We start from the raw sequence: 21,807 nt of genomic DNA, 5'->3' as shown, positions 1-21,807 counted from the left end.
TTCTAGACTATTTTTTTATTGTTGTAAACCGAATAAAGTGATTTGTGTGAAAAAAACTTGACCATCCAATTTCACTTGAGAGATTTTCACTATATAAAAAAAAAGTTCGAATATATTTTGTAATATTCACGGTCACGCAAGTAATTATGAATTCTTGATTTAGGAATCATAACTCCCATACATATGTACATATGTATGTATATAACGAAATAAAAAAGTAATGTTAAAAGATTAGCGATAGTATCGCGAAAGTGACCACCATTCATCGATTGTGGTGATAAATTGAAACTATTGATAGTCCCATCGATAGTTTTGCAGCCCAACAGGCGCTTAACCTTAAAACGAAAATCGTCTCACTTAAGACATAAATCGCACAAAAGTCAAAAAAGTGTAAAAGGTCATATTATTCAATAAATCGCAAACAAAAATATTCGCTTTCCGTTGTAGCTTACGTTCTATAAGGTAACGAAAATACAGGAAAGCTACTAATATTTCCTAAAGCGGACTTCATTTCTTGCCCGTTCCCGCCTACTTCCAAAATACAACATTGAGCTAAATGATAAATAATAAAAAATTAACAAATTATAAATTATAAAAACGTTGCATAGTGTAAATGTATTTTATTTTTTATGAATTTCAGAGCTACTATACTCGTATAGATATACTTATGTACACTTACAGTAAGTAATATAAGTTCTTCGATATTCACATTTTATATATCTACATACATATGTATGTATGTATGTCTCTACATTAGGTGATTTTAGGACCTTCTTGATTTCCAAGTTTAATGTACATAAATAAATTAACTAAATTAAAAGGAATTGCCTATTATGAAATCATAATTATAATTATAAAACGTCGATGCTTTGGAATACGAAAACCGCTATCAATCTTTGTTGTTCACGGCCCGTAATTGCTCCAGTTCCTCTCTTTCCTTCTTGTTGCGCAATAATGGCACATTGTAATCGAAGGCGTAGAAAAAGCCATGGGGTGGCCCAGTTTCTTCTGGTCCAGGAACATATGGTGGCTCCTGGTGCACATACTCCTTGTACTCGGATTCAGCGGGCTCGTTGCGTGGCTGCTGATATTCAGGTGCAAATGGATCGGGATTTTGGCCATTGGCAGCTGCAAGTTCGCCCCACAGCTTGAAATGTTCCTCCTCTGCTTTTCGAACGGCTGGTGTTTTTGTTGCCGGTTCCTTTAAGTGCGCTGGCCGGTTATCTTCAACATGGAATCCCGTTTGGTCGGCATAGTACTTAGCGACAAAATCACGTCCAGTGGGCTGGACATATTTGTATGATCCGCTCACTGTGCCCGCACCGTCCTTTTTTTCATTCTTACCCTGATTCCAATCACGATAACCATACACGTACTGGCCCAAGCCGTCCTGCCCGTGGTACTGGTGCGCGTCGTAGTGTTCCTCCACATACTCCTCGGGGTGATCTATCACTCGTCCCATGTACACAAACTCACCCTTTTCATTGCGAGCTTCGGGCAACTCATTCTCCCCAGTCTTTGGAGAATAATCAATGCTATCCAGACCTCGCAGATTCGCGCTATTCAAGAACTGTTGCGCCTCCTCTGGCGTAATATTAATTTTGAAGATGTTTTCAGCAAGGAGCCCAGCTGGTAGAGCCTAAGGTAAGAAAGTTAAGAACAGTAAACCATCTTCAGTTTTATCGTATTTTATGAATAATTCATATTTTAAAAAAGGCTCGCAACTTAAGAATTACTATTTATTTATGTATTTTATTTTTCTGAAACCTCCTCCTACTTGTTGTACTATAAAAGATCGTAGATCTTATTGTACTAATGTTGTCTCGCAATAAATGAAATGAAATGAAATGAAACTGCAAACATTCCAAACTCGAATTTTCGCTAAATGTATAGCCATAAATTGCTACTACAAGTACATATTCAGAAAAATATCTTCGTAAACTGGAAAAAAAATGTATGTGTGGGTGCATTCGAAACGCCGAAATAGAAAGCATCAGTCTCTTTTATTTCTAAACCTCAGCAGATTGTAATGGAAAATGTGCGCAACCGCGGTTAGATAATAATTTTCAACTAGGTTGCGCAGGTTAGACCTTTTTTCCAGTGCGGTTAAGAAATTAAAGAGACTGATGCTTTATGCTTTGACGTTTTCGAATGCACCCTATGTCTATTTTGATATTTAAATATGTGCCTCAGGATAAGTAACGTTATTTGTAACAGACGTATCTAAACAGTGAGTAATATTATTTTCAGTTTTGTCCCTTTAATTGATTAGATGAGAGGAAAATTCACGGGGTCATAAATCAAAAAAGTACACAGCCCAACAAAAAGTGGAAACATTTGGTGTGGCAATTATTAAAACTGCTTTTGATAGGCTTTGTTTATACTGATTACGAATCCGTAAGCATTAAGTTTCCATAAGCTTCAGATTTGGAGAAAAACGAGTTGAAGAAAGTGTCAAAAAATCGCGTTTTTTGCATAATTTGAGAAGCTCTAGCAAAAAAAAAACAAAAGGTGCTAGAACCTTCCACTTAGGCTTAAATTTAAAATACCGTCGCTGCACATTGATCTTATGGAATGGCAGAAACTGATTTTGGCGAAGTTTGAGGACCTACCAGAATAAAACAAAAGGTGAGATAACCACTTAGGCTTAAATTAAGGCTTGAACTTTCGACTACAATCCCTGAAAATACCAATTATGCACCTTGACCCTAAGGTCACTTATAGTCAAAAATTGATTTTGGCACATATTTTTTTCTTACAATACTCCAGTATTTTGTTATTGTTCAATAAATGACCATAAGTGACCAACGGATCAAGGCGAAGTGATGCTATTTTCAGGAATAGTAGTCGATAGTTCTTGCTTTAAGGTGGAAGGTTCTACCACCTTTTGTTTTTCNCGTCCCATGTACACAAACTCACCCTTTTCATTGCGAGCTTCGGGCAACTCGTTCTCCCCAGTCTTTGGAGAATAATCAATGCTATCCAGACCTCGCAGATTCGCGCTATTCAAGAACTGTTGCGCCTCCTCCGGCGTAATATTAATTTTGAAGATGTTTTCAGCAAGGAGCCCAGCTGGTAGAGCCTAAGTGAAGAAAGGTAAGAACAGTAAACCATCTTCAGTTTTATCGTATTTTATGAATAATTCATATTTTAAAAAAGGCTCGCAACTTAAGAATTACTATTTATTTAATTATTTTATTTTTCTGAAACCTCCTCCTACTTGTTGTACTATAAAAGATCGTAGATCTTATTGTACTAATGTTTCGAATGCACCCTATGTCTATTTTGATATTTATGTGCCTCAGGAAAGTAACCTTGTTTGTAACAGACGTATCTAAACAGTGAGTAATATTATTTTCAGTTTTGTCCCTTTAATTGATTAGATGAGAGGAAAATTCTCGGGGTCATAAATCAAAAATTACACAGGCCAACAAAAAGGGGAAACATTTGGTGCGGCAAATATTAAAACTGCTTTTGATAGGCTTTGTTTATACTGATTACGAATCCGTAAGTATTAAATTTCCATAAGCTTCAGATTTGGAGAAAAACGAGTTAAAAGTGTCAAAAAATCGCGTTTTTTGCATAATTTGAGAAGCTCGAGCAAAGAAACAAAAGGTGCTAGAACCTTCCACTTAGGCTTAAATTTAAGCCAGAGCTCTTGACAACTATCTTTCAAAATACCGTCACTGCACGTTGATCTTATGGAATGGCAGAAACTGATTTTGGTGAAGTTTGAGGACCTATCAGAATAAAACTAAAGATAAGATAACCACTTAGGCTTGAACTTTGGACTACAATCCCTGAAAATACCAATTATGCACCTTGAACCTAAGGCCACTTATAGTCAGAAATGGATTTTGGCACACATTTTTTTCTTACAATCCCACAATAAGCCAGTATTTTGTTATTGTTCAATAAATGACCATAAGTGACCATCGGATTAAGGTGAAGTGATGCTATTTTCAGGGATAGTTCTTGCTTTAAGGTGGAAGGTTCTACCACCTTTTGTTTTTCTTTTTTTTGCTAGACCTTCTCAAATATTGCAAAAAAACGCGATTTTTGACACTTTGACCACGTTTTTACCCAGTGTTACCCTGTGTTATTTTTAAATACGCAATCAAATATTCAATTACAAAAACAAACTGTTTTTAAAGCCTTGTCTGTTACTGTATATTTATGTAGATAGACGTCGTAGTAAAACTAAAGTTTCGTGTTATATCTAATAATTTTTTTTTTTGCACAAACAGGTTCTTAGCTCCCCCGAAATGTTTAGATTTTTGAAGTGCGACTCTTTTTTGTAATTAATGTGCGATATGTGCATACGAATTGCATCATTCGCTAAAAATATGAACAAATGAGTAACGATGGATCCGTTTATCTGCTTTCAATGTATAAGTTAAAGTGGCTCGAATCAAAACATGGCTAAATGAGTTTTTTTTTTCAAGACGACCGCACGCCGGACAGGTTTCTACAAATAATACGTGTTTCTCGGTTATTTTTTAATCGCTATGACTAATTAAAATAGAAATAGAGTTCATCGTTTCTTCACTTCGAGAACGATTCTCGGGAGTTACACATTTTTAACAAACATACACCAACTTCAAACTAACCAGTAGGCAGACAGCAAATATTATTTTCATTTCGCTTTAATTTACCACCGATTAAAATTTTATAAATGATTTAGGTATATTAGAATTTATGTAGATAGTTATATTAAATTTCGATTGCGTTACGACTTCACACCACTGCTGTCGATTTTAGAATACGATTTGATTTGGGAACTAAGCGCTTCTTATATTGAAAATGAGGAGAAACACCCAAAGATAAAACGCAAAACTGAAAAATAACGCAAAAAAACAATAAACAAGTAAAAAACAATAAACAAGTAAAATACGAATTAGCAAATATGTAAATTAACTCGTTACTAGATGAAGATGCTCCCAGCTATAAACAGACAGCATCACCACACCGTGTCAAACAAGACAGCTACGGACATCTGTATGTATATTCATACATACATATGTACATCAAATGTAAGCTTCGAGAGAATAACTTGCCGCTACCGGCTTCGTACTCAGGGCTACAAAATTCTACGTCAATCTAAGCCCCACACAATAGGCAAATTACTAACTGACTAAGTAAGTAGATAGATAGCCAGTGTCCGAAAGCTGCTGCAAATAGCGATTTCACTTACACGCTCTTCGTTTGCCATAACGTCACAGGGGTGGGCAGCAGGGTTGCCGTTTTCGGCCTGTCCTACCAAAATTGGTAGGCTTTTTTCTCGTTGGTAGAATGGTAGGACGCTTAAAATTTTGGTAGGTTTCTTTGCTTAAAAAACAGAAAACATCTCTGGTTGGTTGTAGTGTGTCACTTTGTCAGCACTGTGAGTAGGCTTGCCCTAGTGGGACAATATCAGTTTTACCCTCATTCTGTTTCTTGGATGGGTTCTGTTTGCCATTATATCAAATACCGTAAAAAAAACTCGTTCTTTTTAATGCAGTTGTAAATCGATAATAGTTTCAACAATGACAAGGTTTTTAAAATATTTTAAATGACAAACGGACCTCAGATTCGAATTCAGCAGGTCGAAGTACATGTCGGTAGTTGGACAGAAATCTTATTTTAAGTATAAACGCCAACAATAATAAATGTATTTAATGCTGTCAAATGCCGTTTTCTTAATTAAAAGAAATGGTAGGAAAAAAGTCATTTTAGTAGGTTTTTAAACCAGAGTACCAAGAGCACAAAAGAAAGTTTGTCAGTGGTAACCCTGGTGGGTAGATGTTTACAACTATTAGATTCCTGATCATACAAACATACATACATAGTACATACATACATGTTATGTTTACAATTAATTACCTTCCACATATTGCGCACCGTTAGTTCAGTCATTGATTTATGTAATTTCAATATTTATTATTCCTACGTTTTCCTGAATTTATAATTAATTTCCTCCTTTATGGTCGGAAATTATTTCTATATACATAGTGCTGTAGTGCTGGCTTGAATTTCAAAACAATTACTTAACTTAACTTGGACTTATACATATAGATATATACTTATAAGCGCCTAAGGACATCAGTTCGGCTCATCCTTTTCGCTCGGGACAAAATAATTTGAATCTAAGTACATACATACATACTTGTGTAATATCACTTATAGATTAAAAATATGCATATGTATGTATGTACAAACATTCCCCTGCAGTACGGGGGAGTGACTACAGTACTGCTGAATCGGTAGCTACCTAATAAACACCGTCAATTACCGACCGACTACTTGCAGTGTATTTCATCGATTACTTTTACAAGGCAATGTCCTAGGCGGTAGTCACCATCGGCTCTCTCTGCACTACCGGGAGTTACTAAAGTAGTCACTTGCGTGATTTATGGGCGCCCTCTGTAGTAGTTTTTCGCTTTTCTGCTTACGACTGGTTCGACTCTGCACTACCATGTGCACTACCACGGGTTAATAGAGTAGCTACTTACCTAGGAGTCGGTGCAGTAGCGGTTCAAAAGTAGCGATTGACTCCAGCAATACTGGAGGGGCAGTACTGGAGGGTCATATTTATGCATGTATGTATGTCTTCAATTATGTAAGTATGTATTTATGTAAGTTGTAAGTCGTTGCATTTGTGCGTTGCCGAAAAATCTCGAATCCCAACCGGTAAAATGACTTTCCGAGTGAGTGCACTTTCCAAAGATTGAAAAAAATTTAACCCTAAAAATTTATTTATTTGCGCATTACAGGCTGTCGTAAAGCTCTGCGCTTTCGTTTTGCCAGCTACAAGAAGTGAAATTCGGAACCGAAGTTCTTTACGGAATTAGCTGCACATCGGAAATCTTCCAAATTGTTCAATTTTAGGTCGACCAATCGAAATTTAAAATTTTTTGGTACTCGTACAAGTCAGAAGTTTTGAAATAAATCGCATGCAATCGCTAACATTTAATAGTTTGAAAATTTAAGGATCAAATTAAAACTTCAATAAATTGACAATGTTTCGTTGTACAGCAACTTTAAGAACTTTGGACTACTAATTTCACCCCTCGTCACACTCTCCGTGGAAAGTACGTAGTGGCGGTGCACCCTATATTGTAATCAGTGTATAAATATTTTGCAATCTTGGTGACATATCAAATTAAAAATAGACTTACATTCATACATACATACAGTTCGTAGGTACATTTTTACGCACGTATTTATTTACGTATCTAAAAAATTCCATTTTTTGCTTCAGAATCGGAAATTCGGGCCAAAACGAGAATCAAAATATTCAGACCAGAATATTTGTTATTCTGTTCATAATGATGAATCATGCATTTCGAGTGGCTGTTAAGATTTCTCTATAATTTTATTTGAGAAAATCAATTGGAATAACTAATTTAAAATTTGGCGAGAAGAGTTCAAAAAACTAGTTTCCAGAAGAGCAATCCTTTGATTTAAAAACACACGTACATACATACATACATACATATGAAGATATTTAATTCAGTGACTCAGCGCCTGTAAAAGCATTCTTTGCTAAAGTTTTAACCCTCTAACGGTAATTTTTAAAATAATGGGAAAACAAACTGCGTACAATTTTTTAAATTGCATTTCACTTAGATTTTTGACTGTGTCATAATAATTTTGTGAAAAAGAATACGGATGAATTGATAATCTACATAAATTTTATTTTTGTTTTATTGGAGCGTATTTTATTGAGTGCTGTTGTTGGTCTGCAGACCACTAGAAATTTTAAATTATATTAAGTTTCGATACATTTTCAGAAGGTTTGAACTAAATCGCATGCAAATGCAAACATTTAATATTTTGAAAATTTAAGGATCAAATTAAAGGATCGGTGCTATTCCGAACTTCGGAGCACGGGAAAAGTGAACGCTACGAAAGTATCGCTACATTTAAATTTGACATGCGTTATTTTTGTTCATCTGGTAACGTGTTTGGCGTCAGTATATTATCATCTGTTAAAAATACCGCTACTTTGACGCGTGTATGTGTTTCTTTCAAATAATTAGTTGAATCGAAAAATGTCTTCTGTACCTGAAAATTTATTTTTTGATGAACCAGATTAAAGTAGAAGTGATCAAACTGATGACGAGTATGAAGACTACGCTCGCACTTTGACGATTTGCCATTATTGGCGTCCGACAATGTCCAGTGGCGCACCGCTGAATGAGGTACCAATTACGTAATGCATATTGTGGAAGGACCCCGTTCAGCAGTGCGCCGCTGAGTGGAATCGATAACCTACACTCGAAGGTAAATTTTGACTTCTCCGAACTTTCTCGCTTCTGCGCTGCAAGGAGCAAAGCCCTTTCCCCTTGAAAAGGGACGATTGTAAGCCTCAACTGCCGAGTGGGACTCGCGTAACTCTGGCCCAGTTGATGTTTGGATACTGTAGCCGTCTCAACTCCTACATATCTAGACTTCGACATAACGAATGAGTGTCCACCAGAATGCGGAGATTCGCCCCGCGGCACCAACCACCCATTCACTTAGTCGAAACAGTATTTGACCTAAAATAAGTGAAACTATATTTCTAAAGCAAAAATTGGTTTGATATTTTTAAGATGTCAATTTGGCTAGAAGGTAGATAAACTCACATTTCAAATTGACATGCGAGGGACTCTTCCGAGAGTGTTTGCGAGGGAGTTGTGAATATATGAATAACTTTTTTGTTTTAGTTCTCAAGATGTATTTTGTTGATATTGGTAATACAATTTTATTTAAATTAGCTTACTTTAAAAAAAAAAGTTCGGAGATATTCACTAAAAAGTGAAATGCTCATTTACTCATACACGACTATTGTTGAAAATAGTTGTGTAATTTTAGTAAAATTTTACAAATTATCGTGTTTTGTCGTTTTGGAACGCGAAGGAGAGGAAATTGAACGCGAAAAATGGCAGTTGATTTTGAGGGGAAGTTTCAAGTTTTACGGAATAACTTTTCACTTGCAACAATTTGTGGGTCAGAAATTTCCAATGAGTGCGAATATATTTTTTTTTTGTACTGGGGAGTATATGAGCAAATCTCACGAGTAGTTACATTTTTCAAAAAAAAAAACGTTGCGAAATTGTAGGTAAATGAAAACTTAAAAAATATATACTAAAATAAGTAAAAATAACCACTCAAGCGCATATACCCGTAGTTGCGTATGTAACGTATACGGCTCGTAGCGTCATACGCAGTCATAAATAAAGCCGTATTATTTAAAAGTGATTAAATACACTGGGTCACAAATTTTAATTTTGATTTTGTTCTCCAGACGCCACTATCCAATTTGTACGTAGAATCGCTCGATGATTCCGAAAATCTAGTTAATTTTTTTTTTATATGGACAAGTTTTCGTGATATTTGCAATTTACCGTTATTCAGCTTAAAAAAAGCGTGATTGCACTTAATCAGGTATATCTTACGAACCAATTAAATGATCGTAATACGAGATACGGCAAATGCAAGGAATTAAAATTCTCCATAGACCGTATAACCAGGGGTGGGCAAGGCCGAGGCCGAAAAGAGCCACATGTAAATTCTAAATGCTGCAAAGAGCCACAAAAAAAAAAATTATTTTTAAATAAAATTATTATTAGAAATGAAAAACATTAATTTTATTATTATTCCAATGTACGTAAGATTGATATTAATGAAAGTTCAAAAAAAAGATCCCTTTGACCATTTTTTTTTTTACATCAGTTAAAGCCGTTCGTAACAGTTCTGTTAAATGTTAGTCAATAGGTACGTTCGTTTAAATCTCCAGTAAAATATGTCTAACAGTAAAATTCCGGGCGAAATGTCATCTGTTCTCTCACAGGAATAAATATCCAAAATAGTACGCGAACAGAAAATTTGCAGAAACTTGCAAGTTAGACGAACAGCTGATAGAAATTTTGTTTACATTCAAAAGCATTAAATTGAAAACGTAAGAAAATAAGTCCCGAAGTCTTATCCTGACACAGTTCACTGACTAAACGAATAATTACTTACTTCTTTCAAGTTTAATTAGTCGCATTTTAGTATTTTAACTTCCAAACCATCAAATTCAATTTAGGGATTTTCGTAAATTCCAACCAGGTGTTCTTGATCAGCTGTTTTCTTATTGGCAACCATTTTTCCATTAGAAACCAGCAGCTTTCCCTCAAAATGAAATGTAATTTTGCTCTCTCAATTTCCCCTACTTTGCAAGTTTTTTGGGTACGCGAATACAAAAAGCTGATAGTTCTTCTTTTAGTTCCAAAAACTCCAACTCTTCGCTTTCCTAGAAAGGAGTATCTAGGATATTGTAAATTCATCCTCAATTATGAAGTATGTAAACGTACATTTAAATAATTTCAAATCGGCAAATCATTTTTCAAAATCTGCTTAAAAATCATGTGCAATATTTTTTTCTAACCATGGAAAATGATGAAATATTCTTTTTTTGAGATCATGAATAAAATAATTTTCAAAACAAATCAAAAAAATTTTTAAGCAAAGAGCCGCGTTTGCCCACCGTTGGTTAATACATCACTTTTCCGTAGCCCTGATAGTTTTTGAGAAATGAATTAATCATTCCAGATTTTTTGTTTATTTTGATGGAAAAATGCAAGAAATTCAAACTTTATTCGGGGAGAAAAGTAATAAAATAACAGTTTCTGTGTAAATGTTTTGCTTGTTTGTGTTAAAGCCTGTTCGTTTAGAAAAAAAAATTAAGCTACCAGTAAAGAAAACCGATGAATAAATAAGAAAATAATGTTTGGTCAAATAAAAATGCGCAACGATTTTTCGTATTAAATATGAGTCGAAAAGAGTGTTACTCATACGCTACGTACACCTGAGTAGGTCTAAGGTCCATTCAATAACCCTGCCAGTAAGTACTTGTGAGAGCGTAAAGGAAAAATAGAGAGTAAAATTGCGAGCAAGAGAACATTTTCAGAAAAGGTTATTCAACGCAAAACTATTAAAAACTTGCAACTTAAGCCAGTTTGACACTTTCTGATGGTTAATTTTTGGCGCGCAAATTTCTTTTTAATTGGGAATAGTTCGCATCGCCATAAAAATAAAAAAATATAAAATAGATTTAAATTTTTCATCCATATTTTCATTTCACTAATTATGTTTCATCAAATCATCACAATTGACCAATATTCCCCAATAGGACGTGGCTCTGGGCTATTGGGTGGATTGCAGTCGTGAGGTACAAAATTGATGTTATTTGCATTATACCACGGCAATGTGTCCTTGGCATAGTGGCAGGTTCCCACGTCCGCCTAGAACAGTGGCCTACTCCTTATCTGTTGATAAATGACAGAAGACGCCTTTTGAGGCACTCATCCCGATAAACTTGATCATTCATTGTCCCGGATGGGAAAAGAGGGCTGCTCTTACGGCCACAGGATCAAATAGCTTGCCAAACCATGTGGTTTTTTGGAAATTTGGACTTCATTTTCAGCTTACAACTTGTTCCCCTAATAGTTGGAAGACCTTTTTCAATAAGTATTTTGAGACTCTTCTATGTGCTAGAGGGTTAAGAACAAAGCTAGTTACTTTGAGATTGGTAAGCTTATTTTTAAAGAACCGGATTATGTAGTCATAGATGTGCGTACTTATCATTACAATGCTGCTAAAAATATCAGCCAACTACGCATTCATAAAATAAAATCAATTAAAAAAACTAGCCAGCTACATGCGCTTCCATGAAATGAAATCAATTCATATTAATAACCATGATAATGTTTGGAATAAAATCGAAATAAAATATCTACATATGTATGTATATAGTACAGTCGAAACTCGATGGTCTTACCATTCGATAATTTAAATATTTCGTAATCCGAACGGATGTTTTAATATGGCGCATATGTATGTATAATATGGCCCCCCGCTGGATCCGCCACTGTCTGACAGCAAGCTTTGCTATTTTTTTTTCAGTAAATTTGTAACAGGAATGTAACGAACAATTACCGCAAAAATCGCAACTCTGCGAGAGTATGGTTTATATGGAGTGATATAGTGAATAGTAAAGTTTTTTTTTTTTTAATTCTAAAAAGTAATTGCATTAATTTGAATATGACGCTTTGTGAGTCTCCGATAAATTAAATGTTTGATTTGTTTACTAAAAATTTTGTTTTCTTTAATAAACTTTCTTATTCTGAATCTACTCCATAATTGTTTCTATAATTCGAATCGGCTCCTGCGATCGCTACCAATTCGGATAATTGAGTTTTGGCTATATTCTGGTTACCTAGAATTCAACATTTATTTGAATGTCCCCAAATTTGGGAAATTATTTAGTAAGCTTGTTTCAGTGTTAAGCAAAAGGTCGGATAGTAAATATGTAAGTCTAGGCAGAGAACTTGCCATACATGTGCGTTACCTTAATACAGAAAGGCCCTATCTAACAGTTTTCTTTCTTTAAAGAGTAGTTATAAAACTATATAAAAATGAAAATAATTAAATTGCAATTTTCTTCAAAACACTGGTTTTTACTGAATACTGAAACTTATTTATTGATGTATGATGGTTTTGAACTGTATAAGGTCATATGGCCGTCATATATTAAGGTAACGATATGTATGTGTGTATACACAATACACATATGCACATACATATCAATGTTATGCAGGGACCAAAAATAACTGTTAAATATCAAGATTTTTACCATTCCGATTTTTATTTTTAGGTCATTGTAAAATCGTTATAAATCACAAGATTTGTATTCCTTTCGATCAAGAATAATCGTTATTTTCGATTTTTCTCATTTAACCTCTTAAACCTTATAGTGGATACTGTGTTTTTATGGCCGATTTAAATCTTTTATTATATAAAAAATTATATTAGAAAAGAACGATTGCAATATGAGCGAAAAAGTAAAAATCAAAAAATAACGATTACTCGTCATCGAAAAATAAAAATCAGAAAATAACGGTTAAGTTTGATCGGAAAATTAATATAAAGATGGTAGAAATCTAAAGGCTCTCTGCAAGTCAAATTATAACGATTTAAAGCCAAACTTCGAAATTTTGTTCGACATTTTTATCCAAGTTAATTTTTAAATATTTTGTGCCGTTTTCTCAAGTAGGTTTTAAAATCTATCTGCCTTTCAAACACATTTTTTCAGAACAAAATTTGTGTTTAAAAGGTATGTATGTATGTATATAAATTTTAGAACCTACTTGAAAATCAGACTCCTACATACAATTGCGAAGTTAGGCATTCAAATTGTTATAATTTGGCTGTCAAGGCACCCAGCCACTTTACCTTTGGCTCACATTAAAGTCCTTGAATGATACTACATGCATATGTATGTACATATATAAAATCGGGACAAAGATGAACAGCGGCAAGAAAATTATAACATATTCAATAAAACATGCATGAATTTTTACCGCTTTTGCATGAAGGAATCCGAAAATGTATGTGCAAAGATTGAAAAACTACTACGCCCACTGCCATAAGGGCGGAAAGGGCGACTTTAACGATTTTGTTTTTGGATCATATGTAGAGCTAGGAATGTCACGCCCTAAAAATTCAAAAATATGCGCTATAAACAAGTAAAATATGCAATTAAAAATATTTTCTTAATATTGTATTGCCGATAAAAAAATAAACTGCACATGTACTTTAACAAGAAAAGAACGTAAGCAATTAATTTCAAAGTACAATGCATACATACATATTTAATATTTATTTATAAAATTAGTTTATAATCAAGCAGACGGTGACAACCTTGTGTCGGTTGGAACATTGACAATTTCATGCAGTTGGAAATAATTATAGGTTCTTTGTCAAGTCGCTCTAAATTTAAATATGCAAAGAAAGAAGCAATTTCATGATTTGTTAATATAACTTAACCATTTCCATTTGAAGATTACCAATAAAAACATGCATTTGCATGAGATTCCTAGCTCTAGTCACATACATATATGGAAGAAAATGTGCAACACCCGCGACAAAAAGCGACTTTAACACTAAAATTCAAGGGGCAACAAAACTATATACTCAAAAATTTTGTAAGAAACAGAATTGAAAAATTTTAAATCTCGATGCATCTTTCCATTTTTCCTTCACCTTTTTTACCTTTTATGGAGAAACCTTGTATACTGTTGAACTTCGCATTCAATAAAAAAGACAATCATTCGATTACCACTATTGAGTTCTTGAAATTTTCATTTGAATTCTTGCGTAGAAGTAGGATTCACACAACACCGAAATATGTCGACTTCTGCGCCACCCTTCGGAAAATTTTTTCTTGTGGAGTTATTGCTTTTCACGTAAGAAATATATATTATAAATATAAACTAATTTAAACCATAGATGCGGGTCGGACTATAAATGCGAAAAATGGGCGAGATCGATTTATTTTAAAGCATACCTCCTATACAAACCTAACCCAAAAGAAAAAAATACTTTAAAAAACGCACCAATGAATATTTGTGGAGCTCCACACCAAAACGTTTCATTTCCAAAACTCAAAATAAAAATACTTTTAAACGCAAATCCCTTCTATTTACTGGTATCTGTCGATATTTTAACGGAGAAACCGAGATAATGCAATCAAACTTCCATCGAGTCGTATTGAAATCACTCGATCGCACCAAAATGTAACAATTACAGAAGCAAATTTTTCATCTGCTGAATATTTTGAAATAAAAATAAAATTTCCACTGCACTTTTTTCTATTTTACAAATATCACCACATAAAGTTTGCATGTATAGCTCAATATTTTGTCAGCGATTTTCTTAGTTCGGTCTGTAAGGTAATTTATAAAAAAATACGAAGAATAACGACGTCATTTCGAATTGACAAATGGAACTTACTGTATGTGATGCATTTACACGATGACTTTTTCTTTGCGGCGTTTCTTGCGTATTTTTGACATTTAAGCGTAAAATCTTCTTTGGTCAACTCTTTCGTCCTCATTTTTAAAGCGGAGCGAATCGCGAACTCAAAGCAAAAATACGAAAAAGTGAACTCGATAAAAGCGAAACGTCAAAAAACCCCTCGATTTCGCTCACCGTGCGTGCTTGCCTACCCCGCTGACTTCGCTACACTTCTTGCCTACAAGCTCGACACGCATGACTTTCCACCCAGGGTGAAAAGTCATCGTGTAAATTGGCTCTTAGTGTGCTAAACGACAGAGCTATGTAAGTGTAATTGTAAGGCACATTTGACTACCGGGGAGAGAATTTTGCTTTCAGCTGCCATATCTTAGTATGTATTGTATGCTTTGCAAGTTGATCGGATACCAATTATAGGTGAAATGAAAATTCTTATTCAAACATGAATATTGTTGTTTTATTCAGTGTACGAAAATAAACTATATTGTACGTTACTATTTCGTTTCGTTTATTACTTTAACAGTTCGGTACAATACGAAACAAAACGGCTGAGTTCACTTTGGCGATAGTACACTACAGTAGTTTAGTAGTTACAGACGAAACAACAAACGAAATGAATCGTGCAGGGAAAATATATTTATGTGTGCACATATATGCAATAAACAAATACTAAACGAATGGTTGCAATGAATAAAAAAATAAAAATGTTTTTTAATTGAATTGGATATGAAAATTTACAGAAAAAATTATTTTTCACGTAATTGAAACGTTTGCATACATATAAAACGTACCCTATGGTACAATTGTCACAAACGAAAAGCAAACGTTTCTCGTTGGGGAAAATGACAGTGAATCTTACAATTTGTTTCTGACTATTTACAAAACTGTACAAAACCACAAATGATATGATGATCGATGAGCAAATGGGAATTGTTTTGTACAGTTTATTTTCGTTCCCTGGTTTTATTTACCTAAAAGATTCATAGTGTAATTTTATATAAAACATTAATTGCGGCCGCCGTGTCGCGCACAGTGGTTCCGCTTGTATGTTTCTTTGAAATTAAATGATGTTTCGCAATAAAATTTGGTACACTTGTTATCCAGATGAGGTTGGTAATAAAAACGGATAAAATCGAATCCAAACTACGTTTGCCGTCCATAAAGAGTTATTTTCTGAAAATACGGACACTGCGATATTTAAGTATGTAACTACTGCAGCCAAATAACTAAAATTTTGTAGATTGAGTGAAAATTAAGCAACAAATTAATTTTAATGAATTTTTTTAAATGGGCGCCTAACCGATTTCATCCAAACTTAATACACTCATTACTGTTAGCCCCACTCAAAAATTCTTTGGAACTTTTTCAAAATCGGACCACAACCACGCTGACCTCCCATGGGACGGTATTTTCGAAAGATACAAATTCTACGATATTTCACTATGTAATAAATAATGCTAAATTTCTCAGGTTTGTATTTTGAGAAAGGTATGAACCGAAAATACTTACCGTTGATTTTTGGGAATTTTTTCTCCATATAAAAAATTGGCGAACATAAGTACCTCATATGAAAAAAAAATGTCATATACCAAACTGAATGGGCTACAAAGCTGCATATTCAAAGTTTTTCTATAAAATATAATTAAAAAGCTCGACATTTTTACGAAAGTTTGTTGATTTATTTTTTTTTTAAATATTGTACAAACACTGAAACTTATACGGTTTTTGTTAAATTAAATAAATAGTAAAATCTTGTCAATATGTTAGTGTCGAATAATTATCATACACGTGGGTGTTTCCATGCAGCCGGACGCGAAATTCGTACGCTTATGGAGTAACATAAATCTCTCAAAAATAGAAGTTACTGAAAACAAAGGGTATTATGGTTGAGAAGGATATAAGCAGCCTCGAAACTTTGGTGTGGAAAATATCCGTTCAAAACCAGGTGATAACGTACGCGACAAAAAAAGAAGTGGTTTTAAGACAGATATACATACATATATGCGAAAGTCTGCGAATTATGGAAGTTTTTTTTTCTTTAAAAATTCCTAAACTAAGCTAAATAATGTACCTTTACAATCCTTCCATTTTTTTACAGAAATTATCTCTGGTTAGTTTTTATTAAAAAAAAAAAAAACATAATAATAGTTTAGTAGTAACACATACTAAATAAAAGTTTTAACTTAATTTTTTCAGTTTTTCTCTCCAAAGTTTTAAAGCTGTTTGAATTCATTTGCTTGCATTTGAGGTTTACATTTTCATGGAAAGACCCATATGTTTGTATGTATGTATATGCTTTAGTTTGCTAGTAACGTAGTGGTAAGCAATAATCGCCTAAGTCGAAAAACCTGAATTCGAGAAAAAACGTTTTAAACATTTGGATTGTAATGTTAACCTTATAGGGCAACTAAAATATGTTCGTCTATAACTTTTTAACTTTGCAGAATACGATGGCGTATATAACTCAATTCTTTCTTAAGTCGACTTAGGCGGTTATTGCTTATGTATGTACCTACCAAAAAAATACCAATAATCTAGTTTCAGTGTTTATCAAAAACCTGTGCTTGGAAGAAATTCGCAACTGAAGAATTTGGTTTTTATAAAGTTTTATAACAACGCTATAAAGAAATAAAAATGTTAGTTACGGCCTTTCTATGATAAGGAAGCGATATGTATTTTAAAATACCCATTAAAGTTTCGTTCATTAATTATATCTTATTATTATACACAGCAGTTCACGACCCCACGTTTTTCGTGAAGTTTCTATTTTTTCTGTATTAATGTATTATTTTATAAATAAAAATATATGTATGTATGTACATATGTACGTACGAGTGCAATGTGTATAAGTACATACCGGACGTTTAATACAATTGAGAATTATTTCAAAATTTTAATTTGGTGGGAAAACGCAATCGAAGTTTGATCAATTCATATTGGTATACAAAAAAAAAAAAAAACAAAAATGGAAAGACACGACTGAACAAATTCTCTTTACCAAGCTTATAATCTCCAAAAACTTAAATTTTTTAATAAATTCTGTATACTAAAATTTCGATATATTGATAGAAAACTAAGTTCATAATAAATACTGAATGGCTACAGATTGTGGATAAATTGTTTCGGCCATGGAAAATGCATCCCATGCATTGGAAAATTTACCAAGGCATAAACAAAATTGTCAAATTTTCTTGCACTGTAAAAAATTGTAAGCGACAATGACTTAGTTGTGATTTTAATAGACTACATTTAAAATTAAAAATCGATGAAATATCGGATCTGTTAACAAAAACCAAAAAAAAAGCGCCGCCTTCAGAGGCTCGACCACGCCAATAATTAAAATTCTTCCAATAACATTACAAGCGTAAATATGTACTTGCATTGGTAATTATGGACCTGCAAAATGCAGACGATGCCAATTGTAAATGCCAATCGTGTGCAGTTATTTAGGCACTAAAAGCGGTTATTGCTGTTAATACGTGCGATGCCCCATCAGTTACATTATTGACGCAAAAGAAAGCGGTACAAATTGAAATAAGCGATCGCGTCACAAAGCCATACACATAACTATAATTATCTGTGAAGTTTTAATATGAATAAGTCAGGTGGTTGTGCAATGAGAGCTTGGGACATTTTATTATTTGTCTCCTTGATTCACTTTTTCTTGGTTGGTTTGACCATTACGCAAGGGCGCGTGTTGCCATTCGTATACAGCACAACAATCTTTCAAAATTTTGAAGCAAATAAGCCCGTCAATGAATCAGGTGGTTTTAATCGCTTCGAAGGTGGCCGGGGTGGTCTCGAAAGGTTCGGCTACTTCGAATTTACGCCGAACGGTACAGTGATATTGCGGGGATCCGCGGGAAATAACGCCAATATGCCGAATATCCTATTTCTCAAAGCTGCGACCGGGGGCTTCAAAACGTATCCACGGCGAGTGGCCAGCTATAGCAAAGGCAACATCAAAATCTATGGCGACGGCACCGAGCACAAATTTCCGCCGTTTCTGGAGCATATAATTCAGCGCATCCAAACGTATTTCTCTGTTTATAAATACACGGATACCAGCGCGGCGCAAAGTTCTACAGTGCAGGGAGAAAAAATAAGTTCCGAATTCAACAGTACATCATCCGTAGGTATGCCATTAAGGATAGAGGTGGAAAACTATCGACATATGTATGTATATGTTTGTTATTGTTTGAAATGACAACCGATACTATATATCGCGATAAAATCGCTAAAAAAGATTTTAAAAAATTTTGCATAAAAAAGTTACTTATTATTAGATGTATGTATGTATGCATATATAAAATTATTGTGTTTTCGCCGTTTGAAGTGATTTCAATGAACGATGCAGAAAATGAAGGTGGCGCCATTCGCGGACCGCTAACCCTCTCTTCGTCGATTTGACAGCATCCACCCATTCGCTGACGTCACACAATACTTTTGTTTACATTCAATGTTGCCAACTTGATGCTTTTCGCACCAAATTTAGTGGTTATTCAAAACGCGAAATTTTTTTAGTTTGGTGACTTTGAAAATCTTAAAAAAAAGAAAGCAAAATTTATAGCGATCGTAAGTGTAGTAAACAACTTTAAAAAAATTTTAACAAAATCATTTCACAGTGACAATACTGTCTTTTGTTCGATGCTTCCTCTTTTTCTTGTCGAGTTCGTCTTGCTCTCTCATTCTGGTAATTGTTGACGTCAAGCCCGGTTGCTGTCAGCTCGATTGGCGCAATCTTGTATTCTGTTATTCTTGATTTCAATGGGACCTTTTATGACTAAACTTAAGATTTTTTTTTTATAAAATTTTACATATCAATAACAATACATATATGAACCATAAATAGCAGTGCTAGCTACAGAGAACTTCGGCTGGCTGGTTAATGAGGGCTATATTAGAAACGTTGAAGCAGATCGTACTCTTTTAAGAACTTGTAAATTTTTGAGATGTTTTCAAACTTTTTATTCATTAATTGTGTTTCCGTTTCTACCAAAAATGTCGCCTTTTCATTGCCCCTTTCTCTTTTCGCGTTCGATTCCAAAATAAAGGCAAACGGCGGTGTTCGTTTCTTAAAATGTCACACTCTTGTAAGGCAAAAAGGCACATTTTCTGCCCTTTGAAACTTTGTCGGAGAAGATGGTTGCCCTGAAAATCAGATGGTTGCTTAAAACGTAGGTATTGTGAAATGCGTGAGCTGGACAAGGACAAGAAGGCAAAAACATGCCCTTTTACAGGGGCGAGTGTAACATCAAATACAGTTTGCAACGTGCAAGGGCAACATTTTTCGGTAGTAATGATATCACTATAACACTTTATTTATAAACATTTCAGTTGGTTTTGCCACACGATACGCAATGTTTCTTATATATATACATATGTAAATATTTTTGCATTCAGTTTTTTTTTTTTGATTACGATAAAGTAAAGAGAGGAACTCATTATTGTTTTGTTGTTATAAACATTAATTAATACATTTTTCTTGATTGAGTAAATTGAAAACTCCACTATATTGTGGCACCAACTTCTGATGGCACCACCGATAGTATCCGACTCTAATTCTGAAGATACATACTTACATATCGGTACCTTCATATAGAAAGGCTTAAATTATTTTCTTCAGCAATTCTACCACCATTCTAAACCAGTGAATTACTCTTCAAGGACCTAAAACAATTTAAAAACAATGAGAAATAATGTATGTATGTTTACATTATATTTCATAGCAAGTACTTACACTGTAAAGAAGCAAAAATGTTAGATAAGGCCATTCTATGTTTATTAAGGTAACGATATTTATGTATATATTGAGTACATACATACATACATACATACATACATACTGAAATATGTACTTAATTAGCTTCTCCTTTTTTTTTTAGGGGTCCAATCTACAATGCAAGAAGACAAAGGCGAGTACAATGAGTTCATAGAGATAGGCGAGCACGACATCGATGTCATAGTTGTGGGTGTGGACTGAATCCATACTAACCGACTAAGTCCATATGTATGTATTTCAATTAAAAATTTTCGCTGTAATGAACATTTAAACGAAATCGAGTGTGTCAAGAGAAACTTTTGATATAACTTATTTGTGCAATTTCAATATGTAGCTCACATCGATGTCACTAGCTCAACATGCGCTTTAAACTGTAAACATAGCCATTGGACAAACACCACTGAAAAAAAAACAATTTAGTATGCTGCAAAGGTGAAAATAAAAAAAAAATTTGTATGTGAAATGATTTTATGAGTGTTTGCTTATTGGCATTATATGTACACGTAAATCGCTAGCTTAGCGTGAAAAGTTGCTAAGTCCACTTTTTATGAAAACCCATATTTTGATGTAGGAAGCAAGAAATGCCGACAAAACCAAAATATTACGAAATCTTTTAATAAAGATCAAATCCTTCTTATTCGTATAGAGTTTTTCTTTGCTTTAAACACGCGAAATGTTGTATTCAAAGATTTTCGAAATACTTGAAGAAAATGACAACAAGAATATTTTTCCCTCTCTGGCTTAGAGACTTTGCTCTCTAAGCTAACGATATTTGTATGTACTAGGGATGTGCCGGGTATCCGGTAGATATCCGGAATCCGGCCTATCCGGCCGTTTTTTGGTTATCCGGTTATCCGGCCGGATACTGGCTAATATCCGGCCGGATTCCGGATATCGATTATAAAAGATTCAATTTAGAAATTTTCCCAGATTTTGTATTTTTGTAATCCAATTTAATAGCATATAATTAGTAATCAAAGTTTCCGCATTATCGGGCAACAACCTATTTCTATTTTCAACATAAATGTTACCCGATGCACTAAATACTCTTTCCGAGTTCACTGAGGAAGGTGGCGCGCAGAGATACTTCAATGCCAGTGTAAGCAAATTTAGAAATTCTTTGCGGCTATACTTTCACCAAGTTAAGGGATCTTCTTGTCTGGATATAAGAGGTAGCTGCAAATATTTCTCTATTTCTAGTT

At 34.1% G+C, this 21,807-nt stretch overlaps 2 protein-coding genes across 8 annotated transcripts in view; one reads left to right on the top strand and one right to left on the bottom strand.

Annotated features, from left to right (window-relative positions):
- Nucleotides 1-21,369, top strand: part of LOC108369535 (uncharacterized) — a 39,659-nt gene extending 18,290 nt beyond the window's left edge. For 4 of the 5 annotated variants that reach the window (XM_017624655.1, XM_017624653.1, XM_017624652.1 and 1 more), the window contains exon 4: nt 20,709-21,362. In XM_017624655.1, the coding sequence (XP_017480144.1) occupies nt 20,709-20,751 (43 nt within the window). In that variant the 3' untranslated portion in view covers nt 20,752-21,362. Of the gene's footprint in view, nt 1-18,418; nt 18,956-20,708 lie in introns of those variants that run through there. The other variant, XM_017624657.1, reaches the window with a different exon arrangement.
- Nucleotides 184-5,391, bottom strand: Cpr67B (Cuticular protein 67B). 3 transcript variants are annotated; one of them, XR_001848531.1, is made up of 4 exons: nt 4,919-5,391; nt 4,611-4,836; nt 668-1,639; nt 184-205 (listed from the first exon to the last, which is right to left on the bottom strand). XR_001848531.1 is itself a non-coding variant. In XM_017624651.1 (4 exons), the coding sequence occupies exons 2-4, from the start codon at nt 4,638-4,640 to the stop codon at nt 890-892; spliced, it is 780 nt and encodes a 259-aa protein (XP_017480140.1). In that variant the 5' UTR covers nt 4,641-4,836; nt 4,919-5,391; the 3' UTR covers nt 616-889. The 3 variants fall into 3 exon arrangements, 2 of the variants coding, with proteins under 2 accessions (XP_017480140.1, XP_017480139.1); XM_017624651.1 differs by lacking the exon at nt 184-205 and adding an exon at nt 2,906-3,082 and having other exon boundaries at nt 616-1,462; XM_017624650.1 differs by lacking the exon at nt 184-205 and having other exon boundaries at nt 616-1,639.
- Nucleotides 21,370-21,807: the final 438 nt, after the last annotated feature.

The sequence above is a fragment of the Rhagoletis zephyria genome, unplaced genomic scaffold (assembly GCF_001687245.7).
Source record: "Rhagoletis zephyria isolate East Lansing unplaced genomic scaffold, Rhagoletis_zephyria_1.1 Rzeph_scaffold_03728, whole genome shotgun sequence".
NCBI lineage: Eukaryota > Metazoa > Arthropoda > Insecta > Diptera > Tephritidae > Rhagoletis > Rhagoletis zephyria.
The sequence above is the reverse complement of the archived record's forward strand: the minus strand, read 5'-3'. Positions and strand labels throughout refer to the sequence as shown.